This window comes from Sturnira hondurensis, unplaced genomic scaffold, assembly GCF_014824575.4.
Source record: "Sturnira hondurensis isolate 20B ecotype Veracruz unplaced genomic scaffold, ASM1482457v3 Scaffold0022319, whole genome shotgun sequence".
NCBI lineage: Eukaryota > Metazoa > Chordata > Mammalia > Chiroptera > Phyllostomidae > Sturnira > Sturnira hondurensis.
In genome coordinates, this window is record NW_028094950.1 from 6,961,557 (window position 1) to 6,988,748 (window position 27,192).

The 27,192-nt window shown below is 53.1% G+C and overlaps 5 protein-coding genes and 1 long non-coding RNA gene across 15 annotated transcripts; 4 read left to right on the forward strand and 2 right to left on the reverse strand.

Moving 5' to 3' along the window:
- Positions 1–1,273: 1,273 nt before the first annotated feature.
- On the forward strand, positions 1,274–2,954 carry RNASEK (ribonuclease K). Its single transcript, XM_037035440.1, has 3 exons — positions 1,274–1,476; positions 2,164–2,240; positions 2,646–2,954. The coding sequence occupies exons 1-3, from the start codon at positions 1,399–1,401 to the stop codon at positions 2,785–2,787; spliced, it is 297 nt and encodes a 98-aa protein (XP_036891335.1). The 5' UTR covers positions 1,274–1,398; the 3' UTR covers positions 2,788–2,954.
- A 219-nt stretch (positions 2,955–3,173) lies between these two features.
- BACC1 (BPTF associated chromatin complex component 1) lies at positions 3,174–6,004 on the forward strand. Of its 4 annotated transcripts, none has more exons than XM_037035436.1 (6): positions 3,175–3,307; positions 3,517–3,611; positions 4,207–4,308; positions 4,988–5,178; positions 5,393–5,497; positions 5,739–6,004. In XM_037035436.1, exons 1-6 carry the CDS (start codon positions 3,287–3,289, stop codon positions 5,801–5,803), a joined length of 579 nt encoding a protein of 192 aa, XP_036891331.1. In that variant the 5' UTR covers positions 3,175–3,286; the 3' UTR covers positions 5,804–6,004. The 4 variants fall into 4 exon arrangements, with proteins under 4 accessions (XP_036891333.1, XP_036891331.1, XP_036891332.1 ...); XM_037035437.1 differs by having other exon boundaries at positions 5,743–6,004; XM_037035438.1 differs by lacking the exon at positions 4,207–4,308 and having other exon boundaries at positions 3,174–3,307.
- On the reverse strand, positions 4,251–8,142 carry LOC118979406 (uncharacterized). The gene is made up of 2 exons (XR_005064904.1): positions 7,847–8,142; positions 4,251–4,447 (listed from the first exon to the last, which is right to left on the reverse strand). It is a non-coding gene; the product is annotated as an uncharacterized LOC118979406 (long non-coding RNA).
- A 3,374-nt stretch (positions 8,143–11,516) lies between these two features.
- BCL6B (BCL6B transcription repressor) lies at positions 11,517–18,921 on the forward strand. Of its 2 annotated transcripts, none has more exons than XM_037035416.1 (9): positions 11,517–11,603; positions 12,124–12,314; positions 12,558–12,779; positions 12,892–13,254; positions 13,543–13,667; positions 14,362–14,526; positions 14,619–14,749; positions 14,866–15,003; positions 15,450–17,453. In XM_037035416.1, exons 2-9 carry the CDS (start codon positions 12,136–12,138, stop codon positions 15,564–15,566), a joined length of 1,440 nt encoding a protein of 479 aa, XP_036891311.1. In that variant the 5' UTR covers positions 11,517–11,603; positions 12,124–12,135; the 3' UTR covers positions 15,567–17,453. The 2 variants fall into 2 exon arrangements, with proteins under 2 accessions (XP_036891311.1, XP_036891310.1); XM_037035415.1 differs by lacking the exon at positions 15,450–17,453 and adding an exon at positions 17,633–18,921 and having other exon boundaries at positions 11,538–11,603.
- A 1,019-nt stretch (positions 18,922–19,940) lies between these two features.
- Positions 19,941–23,326, forward strand: SLC16A13 (solute carrier family 16 member 13). 3 transcript variants are annotated; one of them, XM_037035410.1, is made up of 4 exons: positions 19,945–20,314; positions 20,462–20,605; positions 21,272–22,009; positions 22,841–23,326. In XM_037035410.1, the coding sequence occupies exons 1-4, from the start codon at positions 20,116–20,118 to the stop codon at positions 22,924–22,926; spliced, it is 1,167 nt and encodes a 388-aa protein (XP_036891305.1). In that variant the 5' UTR covers positions 19,945–20,115; the 3' UTR covers positions 22,927–23,326. The 3 variants fall into 3 exon arrangements, with proteins under 3 accessions (XP_036891303.1, XP_036891305.1, XP_036891304.1); XM_037035409.1 differs by having other exon boundaries at positions 19,948–20,314; positions 22,727–23,324; XM_037035408.1 differs by having other exon boundaries at positions 19,941–20,605; positions 22,727–23,326.
- Positions 22,861–26,317, reverse strand: SLC16A11 (solute carrier family 16 member 11). 4 transcript variants are annotated; one of them, XM_037035412.1, is made up of 5 exons: positions 26,126–26,317; positions 25,642–25,849; positions 25,240–25,383; positions 24,323–25,090; positions 22,861–24,234 (listed from the first exon to the last, which is right to left on the reverse strand). In XM_037035412.1, exons 2-5 carry the CDS (start codon positions 25,847–25,849, stop codon positions 24,005–24,007), a joined length of 1,350 nt encoding a protein of 449 aa, XP_036891307.1. In that variant the 5' UTR covers positions 26,126–26,317; the 3' UTR covers positions 22,861–24,004. The 4 variants fall into 4 exon arrangements, with proteins under 4 accessions (XP_036891307.1, XP_036891306.1, XP_036891309.1 ...); XM_037035411.1 differs by having other exon boundaries at positions 26,121–26,316; XM_037035414.1 differs by lacking the exon at positions 25,642–25,849 and having other exon boundaries at positions 26,121–26,316.
- Between the last annotated feature and the right edge of the window lie 875 nt (positions 26,318–27,192).

Here is a 27,192-nt window from a genome sequence, read left to right on the forward strand (position 1 = left end):
AATAAGAATGGTGCTCCCAGAGCAGAATACAAACTTTCGGCTTCCCTCCCCAAAGTCTCAAACAGAATTTCTCAAACAGAAATTCATGTCTCAGGTACACTTTCCCAGCCGCTTTTGTACACGGTAGTCTACAGGTGCCCCCAGTTCCACATTCTCTTTCATTACCCTTTATAGAACAATAGGCACGAAATAAGTGGGAAAATACCATAAAGCTATGCTAACCACCATTTCCCTGTCTAGTTCCAGGATCTTGGGATCAAAACGATCCCTCTCAAGTACACCATGATCACTGTCTTCACTAGACTGGGCACAACAAAATGACAGCAAAGCTGCGTTCTTCAAACCCCCGTTTCCCTAAATTATTACAAACCTGTTTCTTACCAGTGAAGTATAAAAACTTATCCCTTGGAGTCGATGACCTATTCATATTTTAAAAATCTTTTACCTTATCTTATTCAAAGGACCTATAACCCGTTTCCTCAGTTTACAATTAGGGAAGCAAAGTGACCTTTTGCGTATTATTTCTTCCTCCAGTACATTTAGCAGACCACTCACCTTCACAACTTAGACTCTACTTTCTTTAGGCTTTTCCCAATGCCCATATTTTTCCTGGATTTGGCACTAAAGGCATTAGTATTCTATGGCTGGTAACGAAATGTTACTTAAGTACTTTCAATGCCAAGAACTCTTCGCAGTTTTAAAGCACTCTAGCCACAGGAGCACGCCTGACCTCAGGAAGGACTCCTATTTTCTTTCAGTGTCGGAACATCTATTTTTAAAGGTAGGGATGAGAGGAGATAGAGGCGTTCTCTCTGGGCATTAATTCTATATCTCACTTACCGTTTCCTCATCACAGAATACTACCCGAAACTATAGTATGTGAGAGGAAAAATAGGTTGCAATTCTCTGCTACGAAAAGCCCAACGCCAAGGTTACCAGGAGCCCTGCAACCCACACTATTTCCCTAAACACCAGCAACTGGGTTCCGCCGTCACGTGACTTGCCAAAATGTGTCATGTGACATTTTGGCGCTTTCCATTCCAACCCGGAGAGAGAGGAACCGAGCACCTCAGGCCCTTGCTACCGCAATATTCGCGCCCCAGCTGCTTGGGTCAATAAGAGACTCTGGATAGAATGCTTTTATTTCAGACACCATCTTTTACCGCCAAAATCTGGGAAGGAGCCAAACTCGCCCAGCGTTCTCTGCCTGGCGCCCCCCCACCAACCCTCACCAAGGTTCGGTCCGAGGCCACGCCCCTCGGCCGACGTCAGGGCTTTCTGTCCACAGCAGCGCCAGGCCCGGAATCAGACTGGGTTTTACTCCTCGGGCATATCGGGAATTACTTTCACCGCCATTCTCCTTGGCCCATATCTGGGCCTTCCCGGAATCCTTTATTCATGGCGTCGCTTCTGTGCTGTGGGCCCAAGCTGGCCGCCTGCGGCATCGTCCTCAGCGTCTGGGGAGTGATCATGTTGGTGAGGGGACTGGCCGACAAAAACTGCAGAGGGTCTGAGGGGCCCTGGTGTTGGAAGGCTGGAAGGCTAGGAGACTCCAGGCCTTAGAAAGCCGCAGGCAGTCTGGAGGGGATGGTTGGTTAGCCGCTGGAGAATGAAACAGAACTGAAATTGAGAAATGGGGAACTGGAGTAGGGCGGGAAGTTGGGGAGGGAGCTGGAGCTTGGAATGAGATCCGGGGCTGGTAAATTTAGAGACCCCTTCAAGGTAAGAGGAAGAAGAGCTGGATTCTTGAGATGCTTAAACTGAATGGAGGGGCGTGGAGCAAAGGGAGCGTTTATTCCCGAAATGGGTAGCTGGGGCCTTGTTTCCCCAGGACTCTACCCGCCCCACTCCAGGAAGAAACTAAGTGCCGATTCCCCCTGATTCTTTCTGCCCTGTCCCGTGATAATGATGCCTCTGGAGAGAAGAATTTTCTGGGTTCCTGGGTTACACACTATTCCTGCCCTTGCCCCAGCCAGGTCGTCTGTCACCACCTCTGTTCCGGGTGGCCAAAATTCACCCGGAAATTCAGCAACAGCCACCTCTAATCCCAGCGCATTTTGTTAATTCTCAAACCTAGATGTTGTGGCAACATTAGAAGTGGAAGGAATTTAGGGAGTGACCAGGGCAGGTACCTGAGGTCAAACCTACCCATTCCGTTTTCAGATAATGCTCGGAATCTTTTTCAACGTCCATTCCGCTGTGCTAATTGAGGACGTTCCCTTCACGGAGAAAGATTTTGAGTAAGTTAGGTGGGCGAGGTGAGGCTGGGAGTAGGTGGGAGGTGGCTGAGCTGTGGGTCAGAATTGCAGGACGCCGCATGCTTCGGGCCCAGTGGCTAAGGAACTGGGTGTGGAGAACTGCTCTCTTGAGCATACAGTTCACATTGGTCTTGGGAGTCAAACCTCAGCAGCCATCCTAAATTCACCACTTTAGTTGTGGCTTAAGTATTTCGCTTGACTCTTCTGTGCCTCCATCCTTCTCTGAAAAGTGGAGGCTGTAATGGAACTCGCCTCATAGGGTGAAGATTGAACAAGATAATACACGTAAAAGCACTTAGAACCCATACCAGCAAATAGTAAGTACTCAGTAAATGTTGGCAGCCATTAATGTTTCTGACACTTCTCTGCTTAATCCCCACCCCCCAGGAATGGCCCCCAGGACATATACAACCTCTACGAGCAAGTCAGCTACAACTGTTTCATCGCTGCTGGCCTTTACCTCCTCCTCGGGGGCTTCTCTTTCTGCCAAGTTCGGCTCAATAAGCGCAAGGAATATATGGTGCGATAGAGCTCGGTCGCATTTACACTCTTCAGCCCCCTCTTCTATTTGAGAGTCTCCCTACCCTCTCCTGATCCCATCGGCTCCAGTGGAGGGAGGCTGGAGCTGACTGTTATCACTCCTTTCGGCTCCCTCGCCTCTTCCCGTACCACAATAAAGAGAAATTGCTCTCCTAAGCCTTGTATCTGTGCTTGGGTTGGGAGAGGCGGGCACTGGGGCTAGATATCCGCCTCTAAGTAGGGAGTTCTAACTCCTCCACGGAAGTAGAGAAAAGCCGCACCGGAAGTGGGGCGGGGTCTCCTTACTTCCCTGCTACGCTGAGGCTGCGTAACTACAGCTGATGAAGCGCTGAGCTGCTCAGTCTGAGCCAATCAGCTGAGGGGAGGGGCGGGACTTCCTGCGCGTATAGGAGCGGTTTGATCCGCTGGCTCTCGGGCTCCGGCTCGGTGGTGGCGGCGGCGGCGGCAGCGGCAGCGGCAGCGTCTCCGTGCCGGAGTCGCACGGGACCATGACGTCAGCGTCCACAAAGGTTCGACCTGCTTTGCGGACAGCGCTCCCTAGTGGCCGCGGGGGGGGCGTTCCCACTCCCACCCCACTGGCTCCCGGCTCTTCCGCCTGGGGTGGAGAGTGGGGGGCGGGAGGCGGGCGGGAATCGAACCTGGGGTGGGGCTAGGGGCTCCAGGCGGGACGGCGCGGGGGTTGTGCTTCGGCACCCCCGTAATGCTGCCCCGCCCCCAGGTCGGAGAGATCTTCTCCGCGGCGGGAGCCGCATTCACGAAGCTTGGGGAGCTGACGATGCAGCTGCATCCCGTGGCCGACTCTTCCCCCGCGGGGTACGTGAGTTCGGGCTGGGACGTGGACGCAGAGTGCGGACGCTTGGACTCGATCTCTGACACGGACATTCTCTAGGACAAGGACAGATGTTAGTTTTAGTTTGCCTTTGTGCCTGGCACTGCGTAGAGTGGATGCTAATAAATGATTGTTGAATGAATGACAGGTAAAACCACAGACTGAGACTCACAACCTGAACCTGCAGACCATAAACTACCACCACTACCCACCCACCCCAAATCCTGTGGCATTCCCTCACATTGCGGCAGACTGTGCGTAGATGTTCTGTTTGTTAGACGCCCCGGCCTCACCCCTTGTTGAAGTGGTTTCAGTGGACAATTTACAGCAGCTATTTTCACGATGGGGAGGAGGTTTTCTTACAAGGTGGTGGCTTTTGCAGTATCATGTGGTTGGGGGTCTGGGGTCCCACGGGGTCGTGTTTTTGTTTGTTTTTAAGGAGGACCTCTTTTTGGATCCAGGGGAGGGGCCCCAGGGATTAGGGGGAGGAGGCTGGTTGCTGTGGAATGCATTGCCTGGGGGCTGGCTCCACACCCCTTCTCCTCCCACTTTGGATATTCCCCTCTCCCCCTCTGACAGTGCCAAGTGGACGGAGACGGAGATAGAGATGCTGAGGGCTGCAGTGAAGCGATTTGGGGACGATCTTAATCACATCAGCTGTGTCATCAAGGAACGGACAGTGTGAGGGAGGGGTGGCTGGTAGAGAAAGAGGGGGGTGGGCAGCTTTCTTCCCCTATACCCATTGGTCCATCTTCTTCAGAACTCCCAACTCAGCATCCTTGCTACTTTGTTGCTACTTTTGTTAGTATCCCCTTGGGGACTGAAAGATTAAAAAATTGTCACAATTGGTCAGAAGTCTAAAATACTATGGTAGTCAGGCCCTTCCAAGATTTTCATTTTAGATTGCCTGAGATAACCAGTAATTTAATTTGGTAATGGGGGTTGCCTGGTTATTTGCACAATTCTTTTGAGACTGCTGCTGTGTTTCCAGGGCTACTGTGATTCTGAACTAGTTGATCAGAATCTACTTTTAAATCACCAAGGATTACCTGTTAGCCTTTTAAATCCATACTTCTCTCCCAGAAGAGGATTTGGAGATGGGCCCTTCCCACTACTCAATTCAGTGAATTCACTCTTTACATTCCACCTGCCCCAAGTGAGTGAAAAGCTTCAGGAAAATGAGACCCTACCAAAGGGTAGGGTCTGCCAAAGGGACCCTGACTTGGATTCGTATCCAGGTTCTGAAGGGTCTCCCCAGTATCCCTTCAGAGTGGCCCATTATCCCTGCCCTGCCCCTCCCCTCCCTCTACCCTCAGTCTCTTTGATGATGACTCCCTAACCTGTTCTCTCTTCTCTGCAGGGCTCAGATAAAGGCCACTGTGAAGCGCAAAGTATATGAAGACTCTGGTGTCCCCCTTCCAACTGAGTCACCAAAGAAAGGGCCCAAGAAGGTGGCATCTGGTGTCTTATCGCCTCCTCCAGCTGCCCCTCCATTAAGCAGCTCCTGTGTCCCTGAGGCCGGGGGTCCCCCCATAAAGAAGCAGAAAGCTGGTGAGGGCTGGGAGTTGCTGCCTAGGTGTTAAAGTCCCACCTGAGGTTCAGCGAGATAAGTGGGCTTGGGTCAAAGAAGGACAAATCTCTCTTCCTCTCCTAGTGAAGGTTCTCAGAGAGTGGCTGGCGTGGGGAAGGGAGGGAGAGCTTGAAGCTTTGGGGAGCCAAGGCCACAGTCAGGGAACCTAGAACCTAGCTTATGCCCCCCTCCCAGATGTGACCCTCAGTGCTCTGAATGACTCCGACGCCAACAGTGACCTGGTGGATATTGAAGGGCTAGGAGAAACTCCTCCTTCCAAGAAACTCAACTTCGACCAGGGTAGGAGTCCTTCTCCTCCCACACCAGCTGAAGGGGTTGGGGAGGAAGTGTCACCTGGATGGTAGGGGAGGGTCTTAGTAGGAGTCCCCTCCCTTCTACAGGGGCTTTGGAAGAGAAGGTTCTCATACACAGTGCAGGTGGTTGGAGCAGTAAAGAGCTGGGGGCTTTGGGGAGGCAGGAATTGTCTTGGAAGCATATTTGGGGCTCGCTCCATCTCGGCCCATTTTACTTCCTGTTCCAGACAGCCTGACCCTGGATTCTGGCCTTCTCATGACCTCTGCTGATCCTCCTCTGCTGTCTCACTGAGCCTTCCGCCTCTGACCCCTCTCAAGTGTTCACCCTGGGGCTGTGGATCACCAAGGACTCTGAGCAAGGCCTACGTGAGAGAGGGTCAAAAGACTGCTGGGGCTGTCCCCGTGCTGTCCCTGTATAAGCATCTGCCCCCAACCCTTTGATTTGCACCTGATGGACATTTTTATACAGAAAATAATAAAGATTTCCCTCTCAGCTTGGTGATGTCACTTAACATTATTGGAGTACAAGGGACTGTTCACTCTCTTTTGCCTCCAGGGGCTCACCCTCCTCGGCAGCTTTCACCACCCTGCCTGGAGCAGCTCAGCCAATATTGGCAGACACTCTTCCCAGTGCCAATATTTCTGTGCTGCTAGAGCCAGGGGAGCTGGGTGTGGGGAACAGACTCCACTTTGCTCTCTGGAAAAAGAACTTATTTCCAGGGTCTCTAGCAGTCAGTGTTCAGGTGACTGACCTGGGGGTTTTAGAGGGGTTGTTTCCAGTGTTTTCATACGTCTCTTCCCCCAGCCCCTATCCCCAACCTCGAAAGAAGGCCCCAGGTGTCTTGTGTCGCTTCTCCAGGGTGGCCTCTGGGGCCAAGCCTCAGCGGTGCCTCCCCCACCCTCGCTCTAACACCACAGTGTGGTTTGGACGTGGCCACAATGCCGTACAAACCACAGTGTGCTGCTGGGGCGGGAGCAGGACTGGGGTGGGTTGAGAGGAAGGGAGCATGAGACAGTGCTGGGAAGACCCCCACCACCAAGAGCCAGGAGTTAGAGAAGGCAGAGAAGGCAACATGGCCCCAAGAATGGTTGGGGGAAACGAGCCAGGGCTAGGAGCTGAGCAGGCAAATGGAGGGAGAGAGGCCTGAGGGGTGAGTCTGCAGTATAAGAGTGGAACCATCTTCGCTCTGTAGAAACTGCTCAGGGATCCCTAGGGTGGGGTCAGAAGAGGAGGAAATAGGGAATGACTATGGGGGACCAAGAGACTGCCTCCCCGAGTCAGCAAGGGCAGGGACCCAAGGCTTCCTGTGTCCGTTCCTCCCCTCTCTGGGTCAGAACCCAAGAGAAAGCAAGGAGAGACAGGAGGCCAAGGACGGCAGGGTTGGAAGTTGGCAATCCAGAGGTGGTGGGGCCGGAACATGGTTGGGAGAGGGGGGCCGGAAGTTGCCCTGGGCCTGCCACAAGATGGAGGCCAAGGGCAGGAAATGGAGGCCCAGGGGAAAGGGGAGCAGCAGGGCCCAGGAAGAGGGCCATCTGGACCTGGGGGCCAGGTATGCAACCCCAGCTCTGTTCCACTCTCCATGGCCCCCCAGGAGCCAAGTCCCACCCAGCGCAACAACCCCCATCAGCCCATCTACCAGGCCCAGGAAGGTGGGCCCACCCCAAAAAGCCACGTTTAAGCTGAGACAAACATGCCTCTCCCCTCCCCCACCCTAGGCCTTCCCTCAGCCTCTTTCTCCTGCCCAGGACTTGGTTTTTACAAAACACCCGCCAGAAATCAAAATCCAAGGGCCAAAGTCCCTTCCACAAATCAAAATAATATTCTCCAAAATCCAAAAGTTATCTTCCCACCTCCCATCCCCCTCTTTACCACCCTCCCTTCAGACACACCCCCCAAAACTCTCAGCAATCAAAAAGATGTAAGATGGTAGGTGTAAGCAGTCTTTTTAGGCCCTGGGAATGCCAGACCCCCTCCCTTAACAGCCCTGTCTCCCCTACATCAAGTCCTGCCAAGGCCTCCTGCCCTTCATTCCACCCTCCACAGCCCCCAAACTGAACAACTGCCCCCAGCTCCCATCCTCGGCAGAGCCTTTGTGGGGGTGAAACAGAAATCAAGCACTTTACTAACGGCTGGGGATGTTGGGGGGCTCTCTGGTCTCAGCCTTTGGTTCTCATCTGGGGGACTGCTGTTTAGGGCCATAAGAGAAAGCCTCTCCAGTGATCCCCCCAGTTTCAAGATTGACAAAGCCAACCCCACCCCAGCACGCACCTCCAAACCTCCCCCCCAACCGCCACGTCTCTCCTGAAAACAGGGGACACTTTCCTCCCCACTTACCTCAGCTACTCTCCCCTGAGATCCTGGTCCCCTATTTTGAAGGGAGCAAAATTTGGGGTGCATCCCTCACATTTGGGGTGCAGGAGAAAGGAGCTGCCCCAGTTGCATCGCCGGCCTCCTTCCTCTCGCTGGCTCAGGGAGTGGGGAGTGCCCTAGGGAGGGGGGACCCCCACAAGAGAGCTCAGAAGGGGGTTCCTTCACTCCCAGTCAGAATTGGGGACACCCCCCCCAAAACCCGTCCCAGCCCATCCGTGTCCAACTCGGCGGGAGAGGCAGCTGCAATGCCCCAGTCAGATTCCCCCAACACTACATTCCTCACCCCATCTAGAGGGGTCCTGGGGGCCCCAAAAAATCCCCAAAAAATCTAGGATGTTGGCAGGACGGTCCTGGACTAGATCTCCAAATTTGGGGTCCTCAGATATCCCCGTTTTTTCAGGAAAATTCCGTCTTTCGCCTGCCTCCCGCCAGCCCTGCTCTGTCCCGATGCCAATTTTGGAAGTCACTCCCTCCTCCCTCCTCCTCCTCGTCTCTCCAGGCCCCCCCGCTCGGGGGCTAGGGTCCAGGACACCTGGCTTCCAGACCGGGGGTCACTCCTCGAAGGGCTAGGGGCCAGGAGGTCAAGCTCATAGCCCCTGTCTTAGGGAAGCAGAAAAGCCCGATCCTCCCTTCCCCTCCCCCCTGGCTGGTCTCCGTGGTGGTTCAGGAAAGCCTGGAGGATTGGAATCTGCCATTGCTGTTGCACAGGCAGTTTTTTTCCCTTGGGTTGTGGGGGTGGGCGGTGGGAGGGAAAGAGGGGAGGAGAGCCGAACAGAACAGGGACCCAGGCGTGCAGAGCTGGCCTAGCTGACCCCCTAGCCCCTGCTGCCGTGAGGAACCCCTCCCCCCATCTCACCCACACTGCCAGTCCTCTGTCTGCTTTCTGTTTGGGGCTCTTATCCTAGAAAACCAGGGTACAACAATTACCTCCTTGTACCCCCACTACCACCTCGCCTTGCCACAGTTCCAACAGCACTGACCTAGTCAGGGATGTCCACTTTACCACCAGACACCCCATTTTCCTCCACTTTCTCACAAACTGAGGTGTCCTCCCTTAAGAAATTGGGGTTTGGAGTCTGAAACCATCTTTTCTCCCTCAGATTTCTTTAGGCCACATAGAAATAAAAAGAAATACACTCCCTTTCCAAATTTCTCCTGTCCAATCCTGGGCATATTTGAGGTTCACTAAACAAAGAGATTTCTAGAATCTGGGGTGATAGGGAGCTATAAGCAAAGGACGTTCCAAACCAGCATCATGCTCGAAATTAAGTGAACCCCCAAATCAATCTTACCTATGATCCATCCCTCAGCCTCACCAAAATCATTGCAAAACACCCCCAAATAAGGACACCCCAAAACTTCAATTTCCTACCCTGGGCCCTGATCTTGTGTCTACCCCTGGAAAATGCTTCTTGGCTATCTGTGCATACAGAGGAGTCTCCCCTCCTCAAAATAAGTTTCTGTAACATTCAAATGTAAAGCTTTGCTCACCCTCATGGACCCACAATCATTGAAGGCATTCACACACACTCCCAGGTTCCTATTATGTTCCACTACAAGCTAATAAAAGACTCCAAATTGAATTTCATTTCCCCTCTAATCTGATTTGAGCCTTGAAACTTATATGGCACCCCAAAACTTAATGCATCCCCCGAATCTGCATGACTCCTGTACTTGAAATTAGATTGTCCGTATACACCAATGACTACGAAGCCCTCAAAAACAAAACCCTCATCCACTTCCCCAAGAATACCTAGCAGGTTCTTCTAATACTTCAACGTGACAATCTCCAAATTGTGTCAGAATCCCCAAAACTAATGTAGCTTCAAAATCACCTCCATTCCTCAAACTTACCATTTGCCCTCCAGCCTGGATGCATCCTTCCCCCGGCCTGCCCAGTGCCCAGAATAATCAAACTAACTCAATATTCCATACTAAACATGAACCCCACAATTGACCAGAAAACACAAAATCAACTCCATCCTGACACCAAAGGGCGCTCCACACTGGGCAGAAATCGAAGTAACCTTCACATCAAAAGCCACCAACGGTCCGAATCCTTGGCGGTCCCAAACCCCCAGTTTCTCAGCAGTTCTTATGTGCATCCAAATTAGGACACCCTCAAATCGAAGGTGTGGGCCCCCGGGCCTGGATATGCAACTCCACAGGAAATGGTCAGTTATTCCTGGGAATGGAAGACTCCTAAACCCAGATCCAAGTCCTGCTTTGCAGCTGGATTCAGCTCTGGCCTCCCTTCTCCAGATGTACCTTGTTCCCCGCCCCCAGTTTTGACCCGAGCCTGTCTCCCAGATCAGAAACTTAAAATTAAGGTCATCACGCCCCTCCTGCCTTCTCACCCTTCTTTAATTCTGAGAACCTCCCTGTTTTCCCTTTTCTTTGTTCACCCCACCCAACTTTCATATTAATGTTCTCTTAAAATTCACCTCTAAAGACAGATAATAATGCCTAGACTAATTAGAAAGGAAAACCCTGTGCTCCCAGGGTTCAGACCCCACTCCTTGTCCCACCCATTTCCCTTGCCCCAAAGCCGTCGGATTTCTCACCCCAGGTAGGAACCCCCGCCTCGGAGGAAAGTCACTTCTGTCGCCTAACTCTCCCTCCCTCTGTCCAACCCTAGTTCCCTCTTAGGAGACAGAAGGACAAAATAAACCAGCGCCAAGAGGACGAGGAGGAAGGTTTCCGCCGTCCAGACCGAATTGATCCTGAGCCCCTGTCAGAGCGGACCCCCCTCAGCGGGGTGGAAGCGACCCGGCGGGGAGAAACTAGTGCTCTTGCGCCCCCTCGTGGAAGGAGCCAAACATTGTCGAGCTTCGCCGGCTTGCCGCGCTGGACCCCGGCGTCCCGCCAGCCTCCTAGCTTAGCCGACCGGCGGGTGCCCGAGGCCCTAGTGGACTGGGATTGGGGGAGCTAGCGGGCTTCGGACGGGAGTCTCTCTCTCTGGGTCCCTAAAAGGATTCTGAAGGGAGTTAAGAGCGAGAGTCGGACGCCTAGGTCTCCGGAGCGTCTCTCGGTTCCCACCCGGGACTTTCCCCACCTCCTCGAGGGGAAGCAGCTGTAGGAGCCGTCCGGTCGCAGGACAATGGAAGGAAACAAACTAGAAATCATATCCGCCCTTTCCCTACCCCGCCCGATCAGAGTCCCCTTTGCGTAGGCCCCGCTAGAGGAACCTGTCATTCACAGCACCCCTCCTGCTATCTGGGACTCCACAGGAGCCCACTATTGCCTCCCCAAACCTGGTGCCTCTTTGGGCTCTCCTTTTTGTCCCGTAATACCGTGCACAGGAAAGAAAGTTTTTGCTGTATTTTTTTGTCCCGCAACAGGCTCCTTGCGCCCCTTTTCTGCGGCTAACACACCCATGTCCGCTGTCCCAGCCACACCCCCCCACACGACCCAGTCATCCATATTTCTACTCTGGGTATCCCCAATTCGAATGTCCCTTCCCCGATGATTTCACTTTCGGTGACCCAAGCCTCCTTAGGTTACGACCACCCTGCGTTTCTGAGGTCCCGCCCTAGAGCCGAGACCCCGCCCCGGGCTCGCCATCTGGAGAGCAAGGGAGGAAGGAAGGATACAGACCCAGGCGTTCACCCCACCTCCACCCCCGCCCCCGACATCCCGGCCAGATAAAGGAGCCGAGGCCAAAAGGGGAGAGAGGCTCCACCCCCTTGAGAAGAGGAGCCGCAGCCCCTGCAGGACGGGGGTAAGAACCGGAGGCTGAAGGAACCAGACTCTGGGTCCCCGAAGAGGGTTGGGGTTTGTTCGTGGTAGGAAGACCGAGGCCCCACAATTGGGCTAAGCTAGGGTTTCGGGACTTTAGAGTAGGCAGTAGAATTCTTGGTTCAGGGGAGGGAACTTCAATAGGGTCTCCAGGCAGGGTCGGGCACCTGAGACTCAGGAGCGCGGTGAAGCGGAGGGAAGTTGGGTGTGTGTGTGGCGGGGGCGGGGGGGGGCGGGTGGTGCTGGAAAGGCACTAAGAGTCGAACTCAGGGCGCTGTGGGTCGGAGTTTCCACCTCGCCATCAACACCGCAGTGTGGGAGCCTTCGAATCTAGGGGAGGAAAGCGAGTAACGGTGCGGTCGAGGTCAGAAAGAATAGATGTATTAAGTGAGGCTCCGTGAGCCGGGGGGCGGAAGGTTGGCTCCACTTGCATCTCAGGAGGAAGAGACAAATTGCGGAACGGAAGGCGTCTTAGGACTGCCTGGATCCCTTGGCTCCCGCAGGCCTGCGTCGCGATGGGTTCCACCGCTACTCCGGAGCGAGCGCTGGGATATGTCCGAGAGTTCACTCGCCACTCCTCCGACGTGCTCGGCAACCTCAACGAGTTGCGCCTGCGCGGGATCCTCACTGACGTCACGCTTCTGGTTGGCGGGCAGCCTCTTCGAGCTCACAAGGCGGTTCTTATCGCCTGCAGGTTCGAAGGGAGCCTCATCGGATGGAGTGGGACCAAATAGGAAAGGGGCGGGGCCACAAATTCATTGGGAGGGAATCCGAAGCCCAGGCTTTCCGAAGCAGGAGGCGGAGCAACCTGGAATTGGGGGCGGGGTGACAGTGGAGAGGAGGCGGGGGCTATCCGTGGGGGCGTGGCTTTCTATAGTGGCACTTTACCTGCCTTGGTTCCCCAGCCCCTAACATGACCTATCTGCCCTTTCTCCAGTGGCTTCTTCTATTCAATTTTCCGAGGCCGTGCAGGCGTTGGGGTGGATGTGCTCTCTCTGCCTGGGGGCCCCGAAGCCGGAGGCTTTGCTCCTCTTCTGGACTTCATGTACACTTCTCGCCTACGCCTCTCTCCGGCCACTGCACCAGCAGTTCTTGCGGCCGCCACCTACTTGCAGATGGATCATGTGGTCCAGGCATGCCACCGCTTCATTCAGGCCAGGTGAGGAGCCCCAGCTTGGTATTCTCCATGGGTGAGGTGACTGGTATTCCAGGTGTCAAGGGCAGAGGCCAAGATTAGGAAATAGCACTAATGTCCATCCCACTTTTCCCAGCTATGAACCTCTGGGCATCTCCCCGCGGCCCCTGGAGGCAGAACCCCCCACGCCCCCAACGGCCCCTCCACCAGGCAGTCCCAGGCGCTCCGAAGGGCACCCAGACCCACCTACTGAGTCTCGCAGCTGCAGTCAAGGCCCCCCCAGTCCAGGCAGCCCAGACCCCAAGGCCTGCAACTGGAAAAAATACAAGTTCATCGTGCTAAACTCTCAGGCCTCCCAAGCAGGGAGCCTGGCGGGGGAGAGGAGTTCTGGTCAACTTTGCTCCCAAGCTGGGTTCCCCAGTGGAGATGAGGCTTCCAGCAGCAGCAGCAGCAGCAGCAGTGGCAGCGAAGAAGGACCCATTCCTGGTCCCCAGAGCAGGTACAGGAACTGGAACCCCAAGAATTTGTAGTGGCTAGTCTCAGCCAGGAGGCAGAGAGAGCTGTTGGGCGGGGTTGGTCAGGAGCAGGGAGTGAGTGGGTGGGTTCCAGAGACACTAGCCCACCTTAGGACGCTGGCCAGAGGCCAGGCTTATTCAGTGCTTTGGGTCTTTGGCAGCACAAATTGGTGAGTACTGGCTCACTTCTGGAGGGTAGGCATTTGGCTCCAAGTTCTCTAGCAGAAAAGGCCCCCTCCACATGATCTCTCCTAACCTTTTGCTCTGCCTAGGCTCTCTCCAACTGCTGCCACTATACAGTTTACATGTGGGGCTCCAGTCAATACCCCCCATCTCACACCCCAGGGTCAGGAAGCCACTGTATCATCACCCTCTGGGCGGGTTCACCCACCACCAGGTAAGAGCACCTCCTTTTATCCCCTTCTGGGCTTTTCCTTTGTGGCTGCTCAAGGCCAGTTCCAATTACATATTGCAAATTAGAATCACCAATGGAGCTTTTAAAACTCCTATCGCCTAGGTCATACCCCTCCATTAAAATGTCTAGAAGTGGAAGACAGGCATCAGTATTTTTTTTTTTTAGTTTTAAAAAAGTTTATTTGAGAGAGATTGGTCAGTTTGTTGTTGCACTTGTTTATGTATTTATTGGTTGGTTCTTGTATGTGCCCCAACTAGGAATCAAACCCGCAATCTTGGCATATTGGGAAGACATTCGTATTTTTTAAAGCTTCCAGTGAACAGCAGTGTTTGGAAACTTCTGGCCCACCCCAGTTCAGGGCTGAGTGGACAGCCTAGAGCTCGGCAGGGACTCTCTGGTTAGCTGTCACTCAGAGTGCCGCAAGAGAGGAGAAACAGAAACCTCCACCTACTACTAGGGACTTTCCCCTATCACCACTACTATTGAAGAGATTAGCAGAGTATTCTGGAGACAGACAGACAAGGATGGAGTCAGGCTGGCTTCTCCTCTTACGTGACCATGAGCAAGTGAAATGAGCCCCAGAAGTCTTAATAGTAAATTGGGAAAAAGAAAACCTTACTACCACCGTGGTTTGAGGATTCCCTGATATTGTTGTCATCACCCACCCCCTTCCTAGGAAGTGAATTTTTCAGCTGCCAGAACTGTGAGGCTGTGGCTGGGTGCTCATCGGGGCTGGACCCCTTAGCTCCTGGAGATGAGGACAAGCCCTACAAGTGTCAGCTCTGCCGGTCTGCCTTCCGCTACAAGGGCAACCTGGCCAGTCACCGCACTGTGCACACAGGTAGGGGAAGAGCAAGGAGGAGAGAATCCTGGCCTTTCTGCTCACCGGGGTCTTGGGCAGAGTCTCTGACTTCTGCTCCTCCCTACCTCCAGGGGAAAAACCCTACCACTGCTCCATCTGCGGAGCCCGCTTTAACCGGCCGGCTAACCTGAAAACGCATAGCCGCATCCATTCGGGAGAGAAACCGTATAAGTGTGAGACGTGTGGTTCCCGTTTCGTACAGGTATGGAGCCTGTCTCAGAAGTGCTCTAAGACAAATCTGCAAGAGGGCAGAGTGGACCGGTTAGGGAAGGTTCTGTTTTTCTCAGAGGACTTGTCTTAAGTTCCCTCCCCTCCCAGGTAGCGCATCTGCGCGCGCACGTGCTGATCCACACTGGAGAGAAACCCTATCCTTGCCCCACCTGCGGGACTCGCTTCCGCCACCTACAGACACTCAAAAGCCATGTTCGTATCCACACGGGGGAGAAGCCTTACCACGTGAGTACCGGACCTGGCCTGACCCAAGCCTTAGACTTACTTCCCATTTACCTAGGGGTGGGGCTCGGAGAGGAGCCCGCCTGGCGGTTCTAGAGGTCTTCCAAATGAGTGGTGTGCTGAAAGAGTCCCAGTGCGCAAGGGGCCGGGACTAGGAAAGGGTTGTGATGGGCAGAGGTGCGGGTAGCAATGGGCAGGTATAGACGTTAGGTTCCTTGACTGGAGGCTAGCTCCTGAAGAGGAGCTAAGGGATGGAAATACCTTTGCTGAAGAGGGAAGCTCCTATGTCTGTGGCCTCTCCCTAAGGATTTGGGAGGACTTAAGAGCTTCTCTTGGAGAGAACTAGCAATTCTCCCTCACTCAACACCTAAAAGGTGGTCGTGGATGGGAAGGGACCTGACCACCTTTTAGGTTGTTAGGCTATCTGAACAATCCCCTCTCCCCCGCAGTGTGACCCTTGCGGCCTGCATTTTCGACACAAGAGTCAACTACGGCTGCATCTGCGCCAGAAACACGGAGCTGCTACCAACACCAAAGTGCACTACCACATTCGGGGGGGGCCCTAGCTGAGAAATGGCCCAGACCCAAGTCACTCCTGGAAGCCAGGAAAGCTGCTTGCCCATGCCTGGCTTCTCCGTCAGATTTGGGCATAGAGGTGTGCAGGGACCCACCGTTCTCAGAAACTGCCACCACCTTAATTTCTTACTGGGGAGAGCAGGGGTGGCAGATCCCAACTTGATCTGCCTCTGTTTTGCTGGTCAAAACCTCTTCCCCACAATCAAAATTATTTCTGAGGAGAGAGCAAGCTAGGAGCTGGGGGAGAGGAGAGGCTGGAGCCCTCATCTCATTTGGTTTATCTGTAAATATAATTTATTGAGGTCTCCGAGTGGCACCAGGGCCTCCATTCTTTGCATTTCCCACTTGCCTCTTCCACAGTGTGACCAAAGTGACCTGAAACAGTGTGAGGTCACAGCTCTGCAGGCAGAGATTAGCACTTCGCTGTCTCCTTCGGCTTGAGTGTTTGTTGTTATTATTGCCATAACTTCTTTAGAATTGTTCTATTTGTTTGCTTGTTGGTTTGTTTAAATGGAGAAAGGGGTTCTCTGTGTCCTGCCCCTCCAATTCTAGGTCTGGAACCTTTATTTCTTCTAGGGCAGCACTGGGAACGTGTGGGTTTGTAGAATTGGGTCAGGAACCCTCTCTGGTATTCTGGATATTATATCTAGCAGGCTAGAACTGGATAGACTTTTCTCTGTTCCCCATGGGTTAGGGTAACCTTTATGGTGCACTTGAATTAGAGATAATATGTGCCTCCTCAGGGCTGTGGGTGTGAAGACTTTATCAGTCTTGGAACTGGAGAGATGATTGGAGAGGTTTTGTCTTATACCGCTAACTGTCCCATTCACCTGTTCAGCTAGGTTGGGCTCCGCTGTGTCTGTCATGATAAAGCTCACAACCCTCCCACTAGGGCCTGTTCTTTGCACTGAGGTGATCCCTCCATGGGGGACGAGATCTGAAATTCCTTATTAGAGATGATGCCACCTTTTCTGATTCTGCCCAGTCTCTAAGAATATTATGACCTAGGGGAGAATTATAAAACTCTTTATCTCGACTCAACATGTCATGACCAGTTAGTTCTTTGTGGCAGAGGCATTTGGCCTTGAACATTCCGTGGGGTTTTCTCTACCTGAGACAAACTCCTTCCTTCAGTGGGTTTTTGGACATGTTCTGGCAAATGTCCAGATTCCACTTCTTTGCCTCTAGAAGTCACAGGTGCTTGTTAACTTTCTTACTTTAGAAAAGCTGGGTCTGTGACCTGGTCTTCCCATCACTGCATTCCTAGCTAGAACCAGTGAATGCAGTAGAACCTTCCACAGGGAAACTAAAGGGGCTGAGTTCCATTTTGGGTGTGCTATAGTTTAGGATTATGATTGGGATTACTGTTGGGATTAGAGGTTTAGGAGATTGAAAAGACTGATTAACTGATGGACCTTCTAGTGAACCAAAATGTCCAGGTAGAATTAAGAGGCTGGTCGAGGGGTGCAGTCTCTGGTGTAGGCCAAGGAGGCAGAATGTTAGGAATGGAATTACCTCTTAACTGGAGGAAGGTCTGGAATGTTAGATGACACTCTGAAGCCTTGATTTACAGTCCTTCCCTTTTTGCCCAGCAACCTGTTTGATTTGGGGCATGGGGAAGAGGGTAAGAAGCACTTTGAATTTGTAGGAAGCTTCCTCAAGATAGGTCAGTACTAGTGGCTGTCAGTTGGGAACTGGTGAGAAAGCTACTTCTCCCACTTCGGACCTGCAGGAGGAGGGGAAAGGGAAGAGAGATGTGAAAAGGAACCATGATTTTTTTTTTAAGCAGACTGGATGGGCATGTGGAGAGTGCCTAGGGGTAGAGATGTTAAATCCTGCAAGATTAGAATCATGGAATAAAGAAGCCTCTGTGTGCTGTCTGCTGTGTCCTGGATTCTTGCCTGGGGTGGGGTAGGGGCTGGGGGCTGGGGAAAGCTGGGGAAAGAGGGTTCTACCCTCCTGGATACTATCTTGGATTTCATGCCCATTCCACCAGACATTTTAAATGGCCTACATTCTCCCCTTCCCTGCGCTTGCCTTCTGACTCACTGTATAGGAACCAGTGACTTCATGAAGTTTCTCCGGAGCCACCTGCATCCGGCTGCTCTGAAATCATTTCCTGTGTGAAGTGTGGAGGTGGCAGGGAGAAGCCAGGAAGCCACTAATAATACCAAGAGACTGGGGGATGCATCTGTGCTGGGATACTGCCTACCACCACCATCGCCACCAAAAAATATGCATAGAACTTGGGTCCCATGAGGACAATAGGGGCTGGAGGTGGCAGTGAGAAGGCTGTGTGATTAGAGTCAACATCCAGCTCTACCCTCCCCCAGCAATGGTGTCCTGGAATCTATCCTTTGCCCAATGTATGCTTCTCTCTCATGCTGCCCCCTGTCCTGTGTGTGTCTGGGTGCACAGCTCTGTTCTACCCTGTGGGCAGAGGGTGGAAGTTCACTAATTCTGATAAGTTACCTCCCTTTGGACTTGAATTACTCATCTGTGAAACAGGTCCATTAACATGGTCTCCACAGTTCCTTCCAACATTTACAGTTTATGGTTGTGTTTCTGTGTTTTAAAACCCATGACCTGGATTAGATTTTTAAAAAGAAGGAAATAAACTTGGAAACTAAAACCTTCCTTCTCCTCCCACAGCTTAATCCTCTGTTGAAAATGAGACCAGCTAATATTACTCCTGCTACATGTCAGGCCCTAAACTAAACATTTTAGTTTCTAGGTTTTCTAATTCAACTCCCCTGACAACCTTAAAAAGGTTGCTATTATTATCCTCAATTTGCAGATAGGGAAATGAACTAAAAGATTCAATATCCTGGCCAAGTTAAAAAGTGATGAAGCCAAGGCTGGAGCTATGATTCTAAAGACTGCGCTCCTAACTACTGTTACACTGCCACACCACTTTCCACATCATTGACCTATTCCTCCACCACCCAAAATTTTGATTACACTTACAAAAAAAAGTTTTTTTGGAGTATGACTGTATTTATTTCCCACATATAAAATTACAAGAGTTAGTATGCTTTTAAAAATTACATATTCTTTCTTCCTCCACATCCCTCACGTGTCTGGGTATAAGTCCTTGAGTCCAAGTTTCAAGATCAGGGTCCCAGGGAGCTTGAATTATAAAGAAGAAGGAGGAAGACAAGCCATTAGTGCTATAGGAGGTGGAGGACTGGATAGGAGGGACAGATTGCTCCCTGTCCCTGTGGTCAGGTTTGTCTCTTTTGTCTCTAGGCTATCTAATCGTGATATCAAAACTGTGGTTGGCCCTGGCTGGTGTAGCTCAGTGGATTGAGCTCGGGCCTGCAAACTAAGGGATCAAGGTTTGATTCCCAGTCAGGGCACATTCCTGGGTTGCAGGCCAGTTCCCAACAAGGGACGCATGAGAAGGCAACCACATATTGATATTTCTCTCCCTCTCTCCTTCCCTTCCCCTCTAAAGATAAATAAATAAAATCTTTAAAAAAAAAAACCTAGAGTAGTTTTTACTAGAGGAATAGAAGAAAGGGTTTCAGTCCCACTGAAGAAGGGGTAGGTGATGCTGGTAGGGCCCATTTTTCCTCCCCCCACCCTTTTTTTTTTGGTCTCTGTGACCTCTAGGTTTCCTGTTAGTTGGGAACAGGAGTCCAGCAACCCATTCTCCTTGTCTCTTTGGCCTTTGAACCCCTTAGGGATCCAGGCATCTAGATTCTAGTGACCTCAGGGGCTTGGAGTATTTTCTTTGAATCTCATGTCATAGATCCTTCACTAGCCCCCCATCTGGCCTTGCAATTCCTGGGCTCCTCATTAAGCAAATATTTTCCTCTCCTGAACCAGTTTACCCACCATCAACCCCCTATGTGCTCCTTACGTGCAGGTTTTGGTGCTGGAATCTGGACGAACTGGCCAGTTGGGTGGACAGCAAACCGAAGCAGCCACGTGTTAGGTCCCTGCGTCACCTGAGGCCGCCTCTAAACGACCTCCTAAAGTTCCCTCTGTACATATACTCCCCACTCCGGCCCGGGTCCAGAACCACGCTCTAAGCCCCGCCCCGGCCTTCTGGCTCCGCCCCTGCTCAGGAGTTCTGTGAGCTAAAAATTTGCAGGGTTGTCAGCCCTGGCCTGGCGCGCCAGGTGCTGACACTCGTAATGATCAAATAATCAATCCAAGCAGAAAATAGTGCGCCCCAAGGGTAGGATCCAAACTCAGCGCTGCTTCTTGGTTCCTCCACCGAAGTTTAGCCCACCCTGCCCAGGCTTCGATTCTCCGCGGATTGCCAACGGAGCCCCGCCCCCGGGCGCTAATAGCCCGGGCAAAGGTCTGCGCGATTCGCGCTACCGATATCCAACTCCAAGGCTCCAAGCCTAGGAGAAAGGCGCAGGCGCCTCACGCAGCCTCTCTGCAGCTTTCAAACCCTCTCAGTACCCTCTTTACCGCCGGTTCCAGTCCGGAGCGGTCCGTCTGGGTGGGGAGAGGTGGAGCGTTCTGAGCCTTCCTTCCCCTGGGGATCTTAGTGGTCGCAGCTCTGTTACCCGCCCCCGCTCCATGGCACGTAGGGTCGAGCCCCCCGACGGGGGCTGGGGGTGGATGGTGGTGCTCTCAGCATTCTTCCAGTCGGCACTGGTGTTCGGGGTACTCCGCTCCTTCGGTATCTTCTTCGTGGAGTTTGTGGAGGCTTTTGAGGAGCAGGCAGCACGCGTCTCCTGGATCACCTCCATAGGAATCGCGGTTCAGCAGTTAGGCAGTGAGTGCTGCGCCTGGGTCCGGTGTCCTAAGACGCTCAGAAGGGAGGGGGGGAATACGTGGAAAGTAAAGGGGGAGGGTGGGGGTGGGGGAGTTGCTGGAGAAGGACGCCTGAGGTCTTCTCACAGAACTCTTTCCTCTTCCCCAGGCCCAGTGGGCAGTGCTCTGAGCACGAAGTTCGGGGCAAGGCCTGTGGTGATGGCTGGGGGCATCTTGGCAGCGCTGGGCATGTTGCTCGCCTCCTTTGCTACCTCCTTGACTCACCTGTACCTGAGTATTGGGCTGCTTTCAGGTGAGACCCTGAGCAAGGGCAGGAAAGTCCAATGCCTGCATTTTTGGCCTCTGGACTATCATCTTGATCCTGCTAAAAGGTTTAGGGAGAAGCTGAGAGAAAGTTTTGAATAGCACCTGTACCCTGAAGGAAATGAAGAGGAATGACTAAATGGATAAACTTGGTTGGGCAATTTAGGACATTCAGAGATATTGTGTCCAGAATATGCAAGCCCAGGGCTAGTGGGACTGGAGCATAGAAGGAAGAATTACATACAGTGAGGTTGTGTCAGGTATTGTGTCAGTGAAACAGGTATCCGATTTACATATGAAGCAAGGCTTTAGAAGCTTATGGAACTTGGCAAATGAAAATCACACAACCAGAAATGGTAGAGCCCAGGTCTAACTCCAAAATTCTGTGCTAGTTACTTTAAAAAACATTATCTCTGAGCCTCTACAGTACCATAAAATATATTACTCCCATATTGTGGATGAGGAGATTGAGGCTAGGGGATTGAGTAAAGTCAAAACACTAGCAAGTACAAAGTATCAAAATTAGGATTGTAACCAGGCCCATGCTACATTCTGCTGCTGGGCAGTGTTGGGATTACTGGGTGCCCTGAGGTCCCTAAGAGTCCTCAACCACCATTTCTTCTTCTCCCTTTTTTTTTTTGTTTGTTTTGGACAGGCTCTGGCTGGGCCTTGACCTTCACTCCAACCTTGGCCTGCCTGTCATGTTACTTCTCTCGCCTGCGATCCCTGGCCATGGGACTGGCACTGACGGGCGTGGGCCTCTCCTCCTTTGCTTTTGCCCCACTCTTCCAATGGCTGATCAGCCACTATGCATGGCAGGGAGCCCTATTGCTGGTGTCTGCCCTCTCCCTCCACCTGGTGGCCTGTGGTGCTCTCCTCCGGCCACTCTCCCTGACTGAGGACCCTGCCATGGGTGGCCCTGGGGCCCAACTTGCCTTCCTCCTCCATCATGGTCCCTTCCTCCGTTATACTGTTGCCCTCACCCTGATCAACACTGGCTACTTCATTCCCTATGTGCACCTGGTGGCCCATGTCCAGGACCTGGATTGGGATCCACTGCCTGCTGCCTTCCTCCTCTCAGTGGTTGCTATTTCCGACCTTGTGGGACGTGTGGTTTCTGGGTGGCTAGGGGATGCTGTCCCAGGGCCTGTGGCACGACTCCTGATGCTCTGGACCACCCTAACTGGGTTGTCATTGGCCCTGTTCCCTGTGGCTCGGGCTCCCACAGCCCTGGTGGCTCTGGCCGTGGCCTATGGCTTTACATCAGGGGCCCTGACCCCGGTGGCCTTCTCCATGCTGCCTGAACTGGTGGGGACTGGAAGGATATACTGTGGCCTAGGAGTGGTGCAGATGGTAGAAAGCATCGGGGGACTGCTGGGGGCTCCTCTGTCAGGTAAGGGGGGAATGAAGTTTCCAAGTGGCCCAGGGATATCATGTCATACCATTTGGGGAGGGGACTATTCACGTTATAGTGGACGTAAATATTGTCCTCTGATATGGTATACTGCATGGCCTGTATAGCCAGTCATAGCAGCCCTGAAGTGAGTCCATGGGACAAAGAAACTGGGGCTGTGGAAAGACTAAAATGAGCTATGTGGAGTCCTTGGCTGGATACCTGCAGCTTGGGTTTTCAGAGAACTTGGCTGGACCTGGCCAGACATAATATGTCATTGCATGCCTCTTCCCTTGGCCCATTTGGCCTGAGTTCAGGTGTCTGAGCCATGCGGTCAAAGTTCTCCAATCTCCATGTGCCAGAACCTTCAGGCCCTTTTTTTTTTTTCTTAACTATTAACTGAAGGTATAGATGGGAGGGCCACAGGTATCAGAAGGAAAGGCACAGATGTGCCTAACTCGCTCTGGATCCCCAAATCCCCACTGGTTGATTTGGAGGTCCTTTCTGAAGGCAGGAAGGTGACTAAAATTACCATTTTAGTAATTTTAGCCCTTGGGAAATCAGAGTTCTCAAGCTCACCCGTTCCTACTTAGGGAGTTCTAACTCTTCCAAGATGATGTGTTAAGGATTATCTTCCCTCTACCAAAAAATATGTCTGAGTCCTCAGTTCCAGGAAATAAATCACTCATGTGTATTCTTTTTCTGTCTTGGACATAGGCTACCTCCGGGATGTGACAGGCAACTACACAGCTTCTTTTGTGGTAGCTGGGGCCTTTCTTCTTGCAGGGAGTGGAGTTCTTCTCACTCTGCCCCACTTCTTCTGCTTCTCAGCTCGTGCCTCCAAGCCCCAGAACCTTGTCACAGAGGCACTGGGGACCAAAGTCCCTCTGCCCAAGGAAGGGCTGGGAGAGGACTGAACTCCAAAAAGGGGCTGTTAGACCCAGACAGTTAGAGGTTGGCAGCTCCAGGACTTCTCCTCCTGCCCCATGTTGGTGCCCACAGAGCCACAGTACCTTAAGCATCTTGGTCTATTTTCCACCCACCGCAGCAGGGCCAGGGCTCCTGTGATATGTGTGCCAACCCTCTGTATTTAGTTGAGGACTCCTATCTCTGCCGTGCTCCCACCTTTTCTGCAGGATCCAGGAATTCAGCCTGCTCCACTGAGCTGTGAATCGACTGTGAAAATCAAAGGCCAAAAGACTTAACTATATTTTACAAGTGATCTCTAGTGTTGCCTGCTAAGTTTCTTCTCTGAAGACAGATGTTTGGGAAGGGGGAATGCCCCTTTGAAATAAAATTGAATCTGAAGACTGAATAGTAATCATAACCTCAGAAAGAGCTGGAGCCCATATGCTTGGATGGGATTGTGGCTGGCTGGCTGGCTGATGGTGGTGGTGGTGGTGTGTCCAGGAGCTCCTGTGACATAGAGCATTTTAACCCTGGTTTCTGCTCTCTGGACCATAGTTCCTTCTTCCATTTGCCCACTGACTTCCTTCTTTCTCACTCTCCCCTGTGACTTAGAAAAGAAATTAAGAGAATGGTGGGGACATGGTGTGTGTGTGTGTGCAGGGGTGGGGGGTAGTTTGCTAGGAAAGCTGAAGCTGAGAGAATTTGTATGGGTCTGGGATTCTTGTGTTTACCTCCGGCCAGTAAGAGATTGAGACATAGGAAAGAGTTTGAGTAAAAGAAGTGAGGATGGGGCAGACAGCACTTCTGAGCCTCCCTCTCCCCTAAACAAATTGAGGCTGACAGGCAGATAATTTCTAAAGGATTTCTGTTACAATGGCAACAACTTGGGCAAAGAGAAATGGACTGGCTTGACAGACAGATAGCCTCCCCATCTTCCAGGGCTTAGTGGGATCCTGTTTCTTTCAATCAGCCTGTTGAATATCTTTAAGTAGAAAGTTTTCAGTGTCTTCAATTAGCTAACAATGGGAACATGCAGGAAAACTGAAAATTTTTATTGGGGGAGGGGCTTAAACCAAAAGAAAATGGTCAACAAGTGGTTTCCAGAGTGGAGTGAGGGACTCCTGGGGAGAGCAGGGCAACTTGAGGAATGGGGAGCAACTCCCCCCTTTCAGGGGGAGGGGTGGCTGGAGGGGAGGCTGGACTGCAGGAAGGCACAGCCCCAGGCAGCCCCACATAGATGAAGCTGCCAGAGAGGACCAGAGAGCCGCACACGAGGAAGGAGGCGGTGAAATCTCCAGTCTCATCCCTTAGGAAGCCTGAGAGGAGAGGAGAGGAATTTAGATGCCTCAAACCCCAGGGGCAGGGGGAATGGAGGCCGGAGGATCTGTTGGCTCAGGCCCTTACCTGATAGTGGAGGGCCCAGGAGCCCACCGAGGCTCATCAGCATCATCACCAGACCTGTGGCCTGCACAACACCTCCGATGCCCACTAGCCCAGGGAGCACTCCGAAAACCAGAGGGGCATAGCTGCCGGCACTCAGCCCGTAGGCCCCAGCCGCAGCTAGCAGGGAGCTCCCCCAACCCTCTTCACTCCCCACCACTGGCACCAGCCCCACAGCCAGCAGCCCCAACCCTGTCAGAGCCCCAAACACCGCCAGCAGCCGTGGGAGGGGCACCCAGCCCTGGTCTGCCAACCACCCGCAGACTAGCCGGGCACCTGCATCCGCCATTGCAGCCACCGCCACCACCAGTGCGGCCCTGTACCCTCCCAGGCCCCGGTCTAAAGCATGAGGGGCCAAATGCACGTAGGGGACAAAGTACCCGCCCGCAATTAGGGCAGTACCCAGAGCAAAAACTAAGAAGGCTCGGTGTGTGAAGAGATCCAGGCCCAGGGCAGCTAGGGGTCCGCGGGGTGGGGCCGGGGGGTCACCAGGGAACTCTAGGGGTCGCAGCAGGGCACCACAGGGGGTGAGGTGGAGGGTAATGGCGCCAAGGAGGAGCAAGGCGCCCCGCCAGCCGAAAGCATCCAGGAGGAGCTGCAAGACAGGTGCCAGGAGCAGTGAAGAGGCTCCATTGCCTGTGAGTGCCAGACCCACGGCCAAGACTCGACGGCGGGAGAAGTAACGCGAGACGGTTCCGAGGGCAGGGGCGAACACCAAGGCCCAGCCTGAGCCTTTGAATGGATAAGACTGGGTGAGGACAGGGACTGGGAAGGCCTGGCCCAGAAATCCCAGACCTGCTCCTCAAAGGAGGCCCCCCACCCACAAGAAGCTCCCATGTCCACCATCACCCCTTTAGGACCGAAGCATCCTCTCCCCTCACCAGCGAGGACTCCCAGGCTAAGGTAGAGGTGCAACAGACTGCCAGCGAAAGCCGAGAAGACGAAACCAAGCGAGGTGAGGATGCCCCCAATCATCACCACTGGGCGCGCTCCCCAGCGGGTGCTCAGGGCGCTGCCCACTGGGCCTAGAAGGAGGTGGAGTCAATAAAAGACACGCCCCTCCTCCAACTTACTCAAGACTTCTCATTGGCTGTTTGCCTGGACCAAACTGTCTTCCTCTGCCTAATAGCTCCTCCTTTTAGCCTCAACTCCCTCTTCTAGATCTTGGTGATGCCTGTTATCCTTTCTCAGGTTATCTGGTAATCAGGTGTTTCCCTCACCACTAAACTCAGGGCCCCTCCACCCTGGTTCCCGCCCCCCACCTCGGGGTGGGGGCCCCTCACTGGCTGCCTGCTGCACGGCTAGAGCCAGGGCGCTGACCCACGCTGTGTCTTGAGAGGTTCGGTGAAAGTGCTCGGCGAGATCAGGGAGGGCAAGGCCCAGGGAACGTAACAGCCCGTAGGAGAGCCCATTCACCGTGAAGGCTGCAGCTGCCACCACCCAGCCCCAGCCCCCATCCGGGGTTCCGACAGGCGTAGGGGCCATCGCCATCTGAGGGAGAAAGGAAGACCTGTGAGTAAGGTCTCCATGTCTGTGCCTCCTCCAGGGGCCTGAGATCCAGCTTCTGGCCGCTTTCCCAGGGAGGGAGGGCACATCACCCTGAGCACGATAGGGCAGGGGCTGAGGGAGCGGGAGCTGGGCCTAGGCATGAAATTACAGGGTGGGTGCGGGTTGCCTGAGAGTTATCTGGGAGATACCGGGACGGGGTGATGGGGCTACTACCCTGGCTTGGGGCTCCCCCTCTCCCCCCCACACCCCTTACCTGACCTCTCCAGGCGATGGGGAAAAGGGTGAGGAATGGCTCGGCCTGGTTTCTCCCCGCTTCCTAGGCGGGCAGAACCTCAGCGGGGAGAGAGTGCAGAGATGGAGCCCCACTTGGGCAGGCTTTCTCCGTAAACAGAGATCACCGCGGGGGCCTGAGCCACCTGGGACGCTGTGGTGGGGAGGGCGGGGGCTAGCTGAGACAGCCAATCAGCCGAGCCGAGGGTGAGACCAGGCACTGAGTCCCACGGGGATTAAATTATACACACACACACACACACACACATACACACACACACACAGAGGCGTGCGCGGGCACACCAACCCTCCCCCCCCCCACCGGCGAGGAATGAATGCCAGAGGCACCTGCCCACAGCCACGCCCCTGCTGCCCGCAGCTCTTGGAGGACATAGGTGGATCGAACCCCCCCACTCCCAAAGTCCAAGGTCGGTAGCAATGCGCAGAAACGGGTGGTTCCCCCAAGGGCTGAGGGGGATGAGTAGTTTTATTTTCAGAAAATGTTGCTGGAAGACCAGGGGTAAATCTTGACTCTCAAATCGCAGACCTCCCCTGAGTTCTTGTTGTGTGCTCAACAGAAATATGTCCTCAGGGACTCAGAGGAAGGAAGAGGGACTCCCTTATTCTGAGGAGGTGTGATGTGCCTGGCACTTCCACACATGTCATCTTTTCACCCTCACAATATCCCTGTGAAGACAGTGTCACCCTCGTTTTTTTAGATGATGGAATTGAAGCTTCCAGAGGATACCTGGAAGGTTACCAGGTGACCTGCTCAAAACCACTCAGCTAAAACATGGTTGGAAATACGTATTTGAATTTTGGGTCTGTCCAACTATGGGACCATACAAGGAGAATAGACTTAGGACTGAAATAGAATCTGCCATAGTGGAGGTACTCGGCCTGGAGAGAGTTTGATGCCAAACTGGCCTGGAAATGGCAGTCTTTTCAGGGCCAGAGAATTTATGATTCTGAGATAGGAGGCACTGGAAGGACAGAAAGGATCTTTGCGACCAGAATCGCTAAAGATTTAGAGATTAGAATATTAAAAACAAAGT

Excerpts from the sequence above, each read along its gene's own strand:
- RNASEK (XM_037035440.1), top strand. The coding sequence starts at position 1,399 with ATGGCGTCGCTTCTGTGCTGTGGGCCCAAGCTGGCCGCCTGCGGCATC. Across the intron at positions 1,477-2,163 it reads TCTGGGGAGTGATCATGTTG|ATAATGCTCGGAATCTTTTT; the intron begins GTGAGGGGACTG and ends TTCCGTTTTCAG. Across the intron at positions 2,241-2,645 it reads TTCACGGAGAAAGATTTTGA|GAATGGCCCCCAGGACATAT; the intron begins GTAAGTTAGGTG and ends CCCACCCCCCAG.
- BACC1 (XM_037035436.1), top strand. The coding sequence starts at position 3,287 with ATGACGTCAGCGTCCACAAAG. Across the intron at positions 3,308-3,516 it reads TGACGTCAGCGTCCACAAAG|GTCGGAGAGATCTTCTCCGC; the intron begins GTTCGACCTGCT and ends CCCCGCCCCCAG. Across the intron at positions 4,309-4,987 it reads GTCATCAAGGAACGGACAGT|GGCTCAGATAAAGGCCACTG; the intron begins GTGAGGGAGGGG and ends TCTTCTCTGCAG.
- BCL6B (XM_037035416.1), top strand. The coding sequence starts at position 12,136 with ATGGGTTCCACCGCTACTCCGGAGCGAGCGCTGGGATATGTCCGAGAG. Across the intron at positions 13,668-14,361 it reads GCGGGTTCACCCACCACCAG|GAAGTGAATTTTTCAGCTGC; the intron begins GTAAGAGCACCT and ends CCCCCTTCCTAG. Across the intron at positions 15,004-15,449 it reads CGGGGGAGAAGCCTTACCAC|TGTGACCCTTGCGGCCTGCA; the intron begins GTGAGTACCGGA and ends TCTCCCCCGCAG.
- SLC16A13 (XM_037035408.1), top strand. The coding sequence starts at position 20,116 with ATGGCACGTAGGGTCGAGCCCCCCGACGGGGGCTGGGGGTGGATGGTG. Across the intron at positions 20,606-21,271 it reads GAGTATTGGGCTGCTTTCAG|GCTCTGGCTGGGCCTTGACC; the intron begins GTGAGACCCTGA and ends TGTTTTGGACAG. Across the intron at positions 22,010-22,726 it reads GCTGGGGGCTCCTCTGTCAG|GCTACCTCCGGGATGTGACA; the intron begins GTAAGGGGGGAA and ends TCTTGGACATAG.
- SLC16A11 (XM_037035412.1), bottom strand. The coding sequence starts at position 25,849 with ATGGCGATGGCCCCTACGCCTGTCGGAACCCCGGATGGGGGCTGGGGC. Across the intron at positions 25,384-25,641 it reads AGCCGTGCAGCAGGCAGCCA|GCCCAGTGGGCAGCGCCCTG; the intron begins GTGAGGGGCCCC and ends ACCTCCTTCTAG. Across the intron at positions 24,235-24,322 it reads CCTGGGCCCTCCACTATCAG|GCTTCCTAAGGGATGAGACT; the intron begins GTAAGGGCCTGA and ends CTCTCCTCTCAG.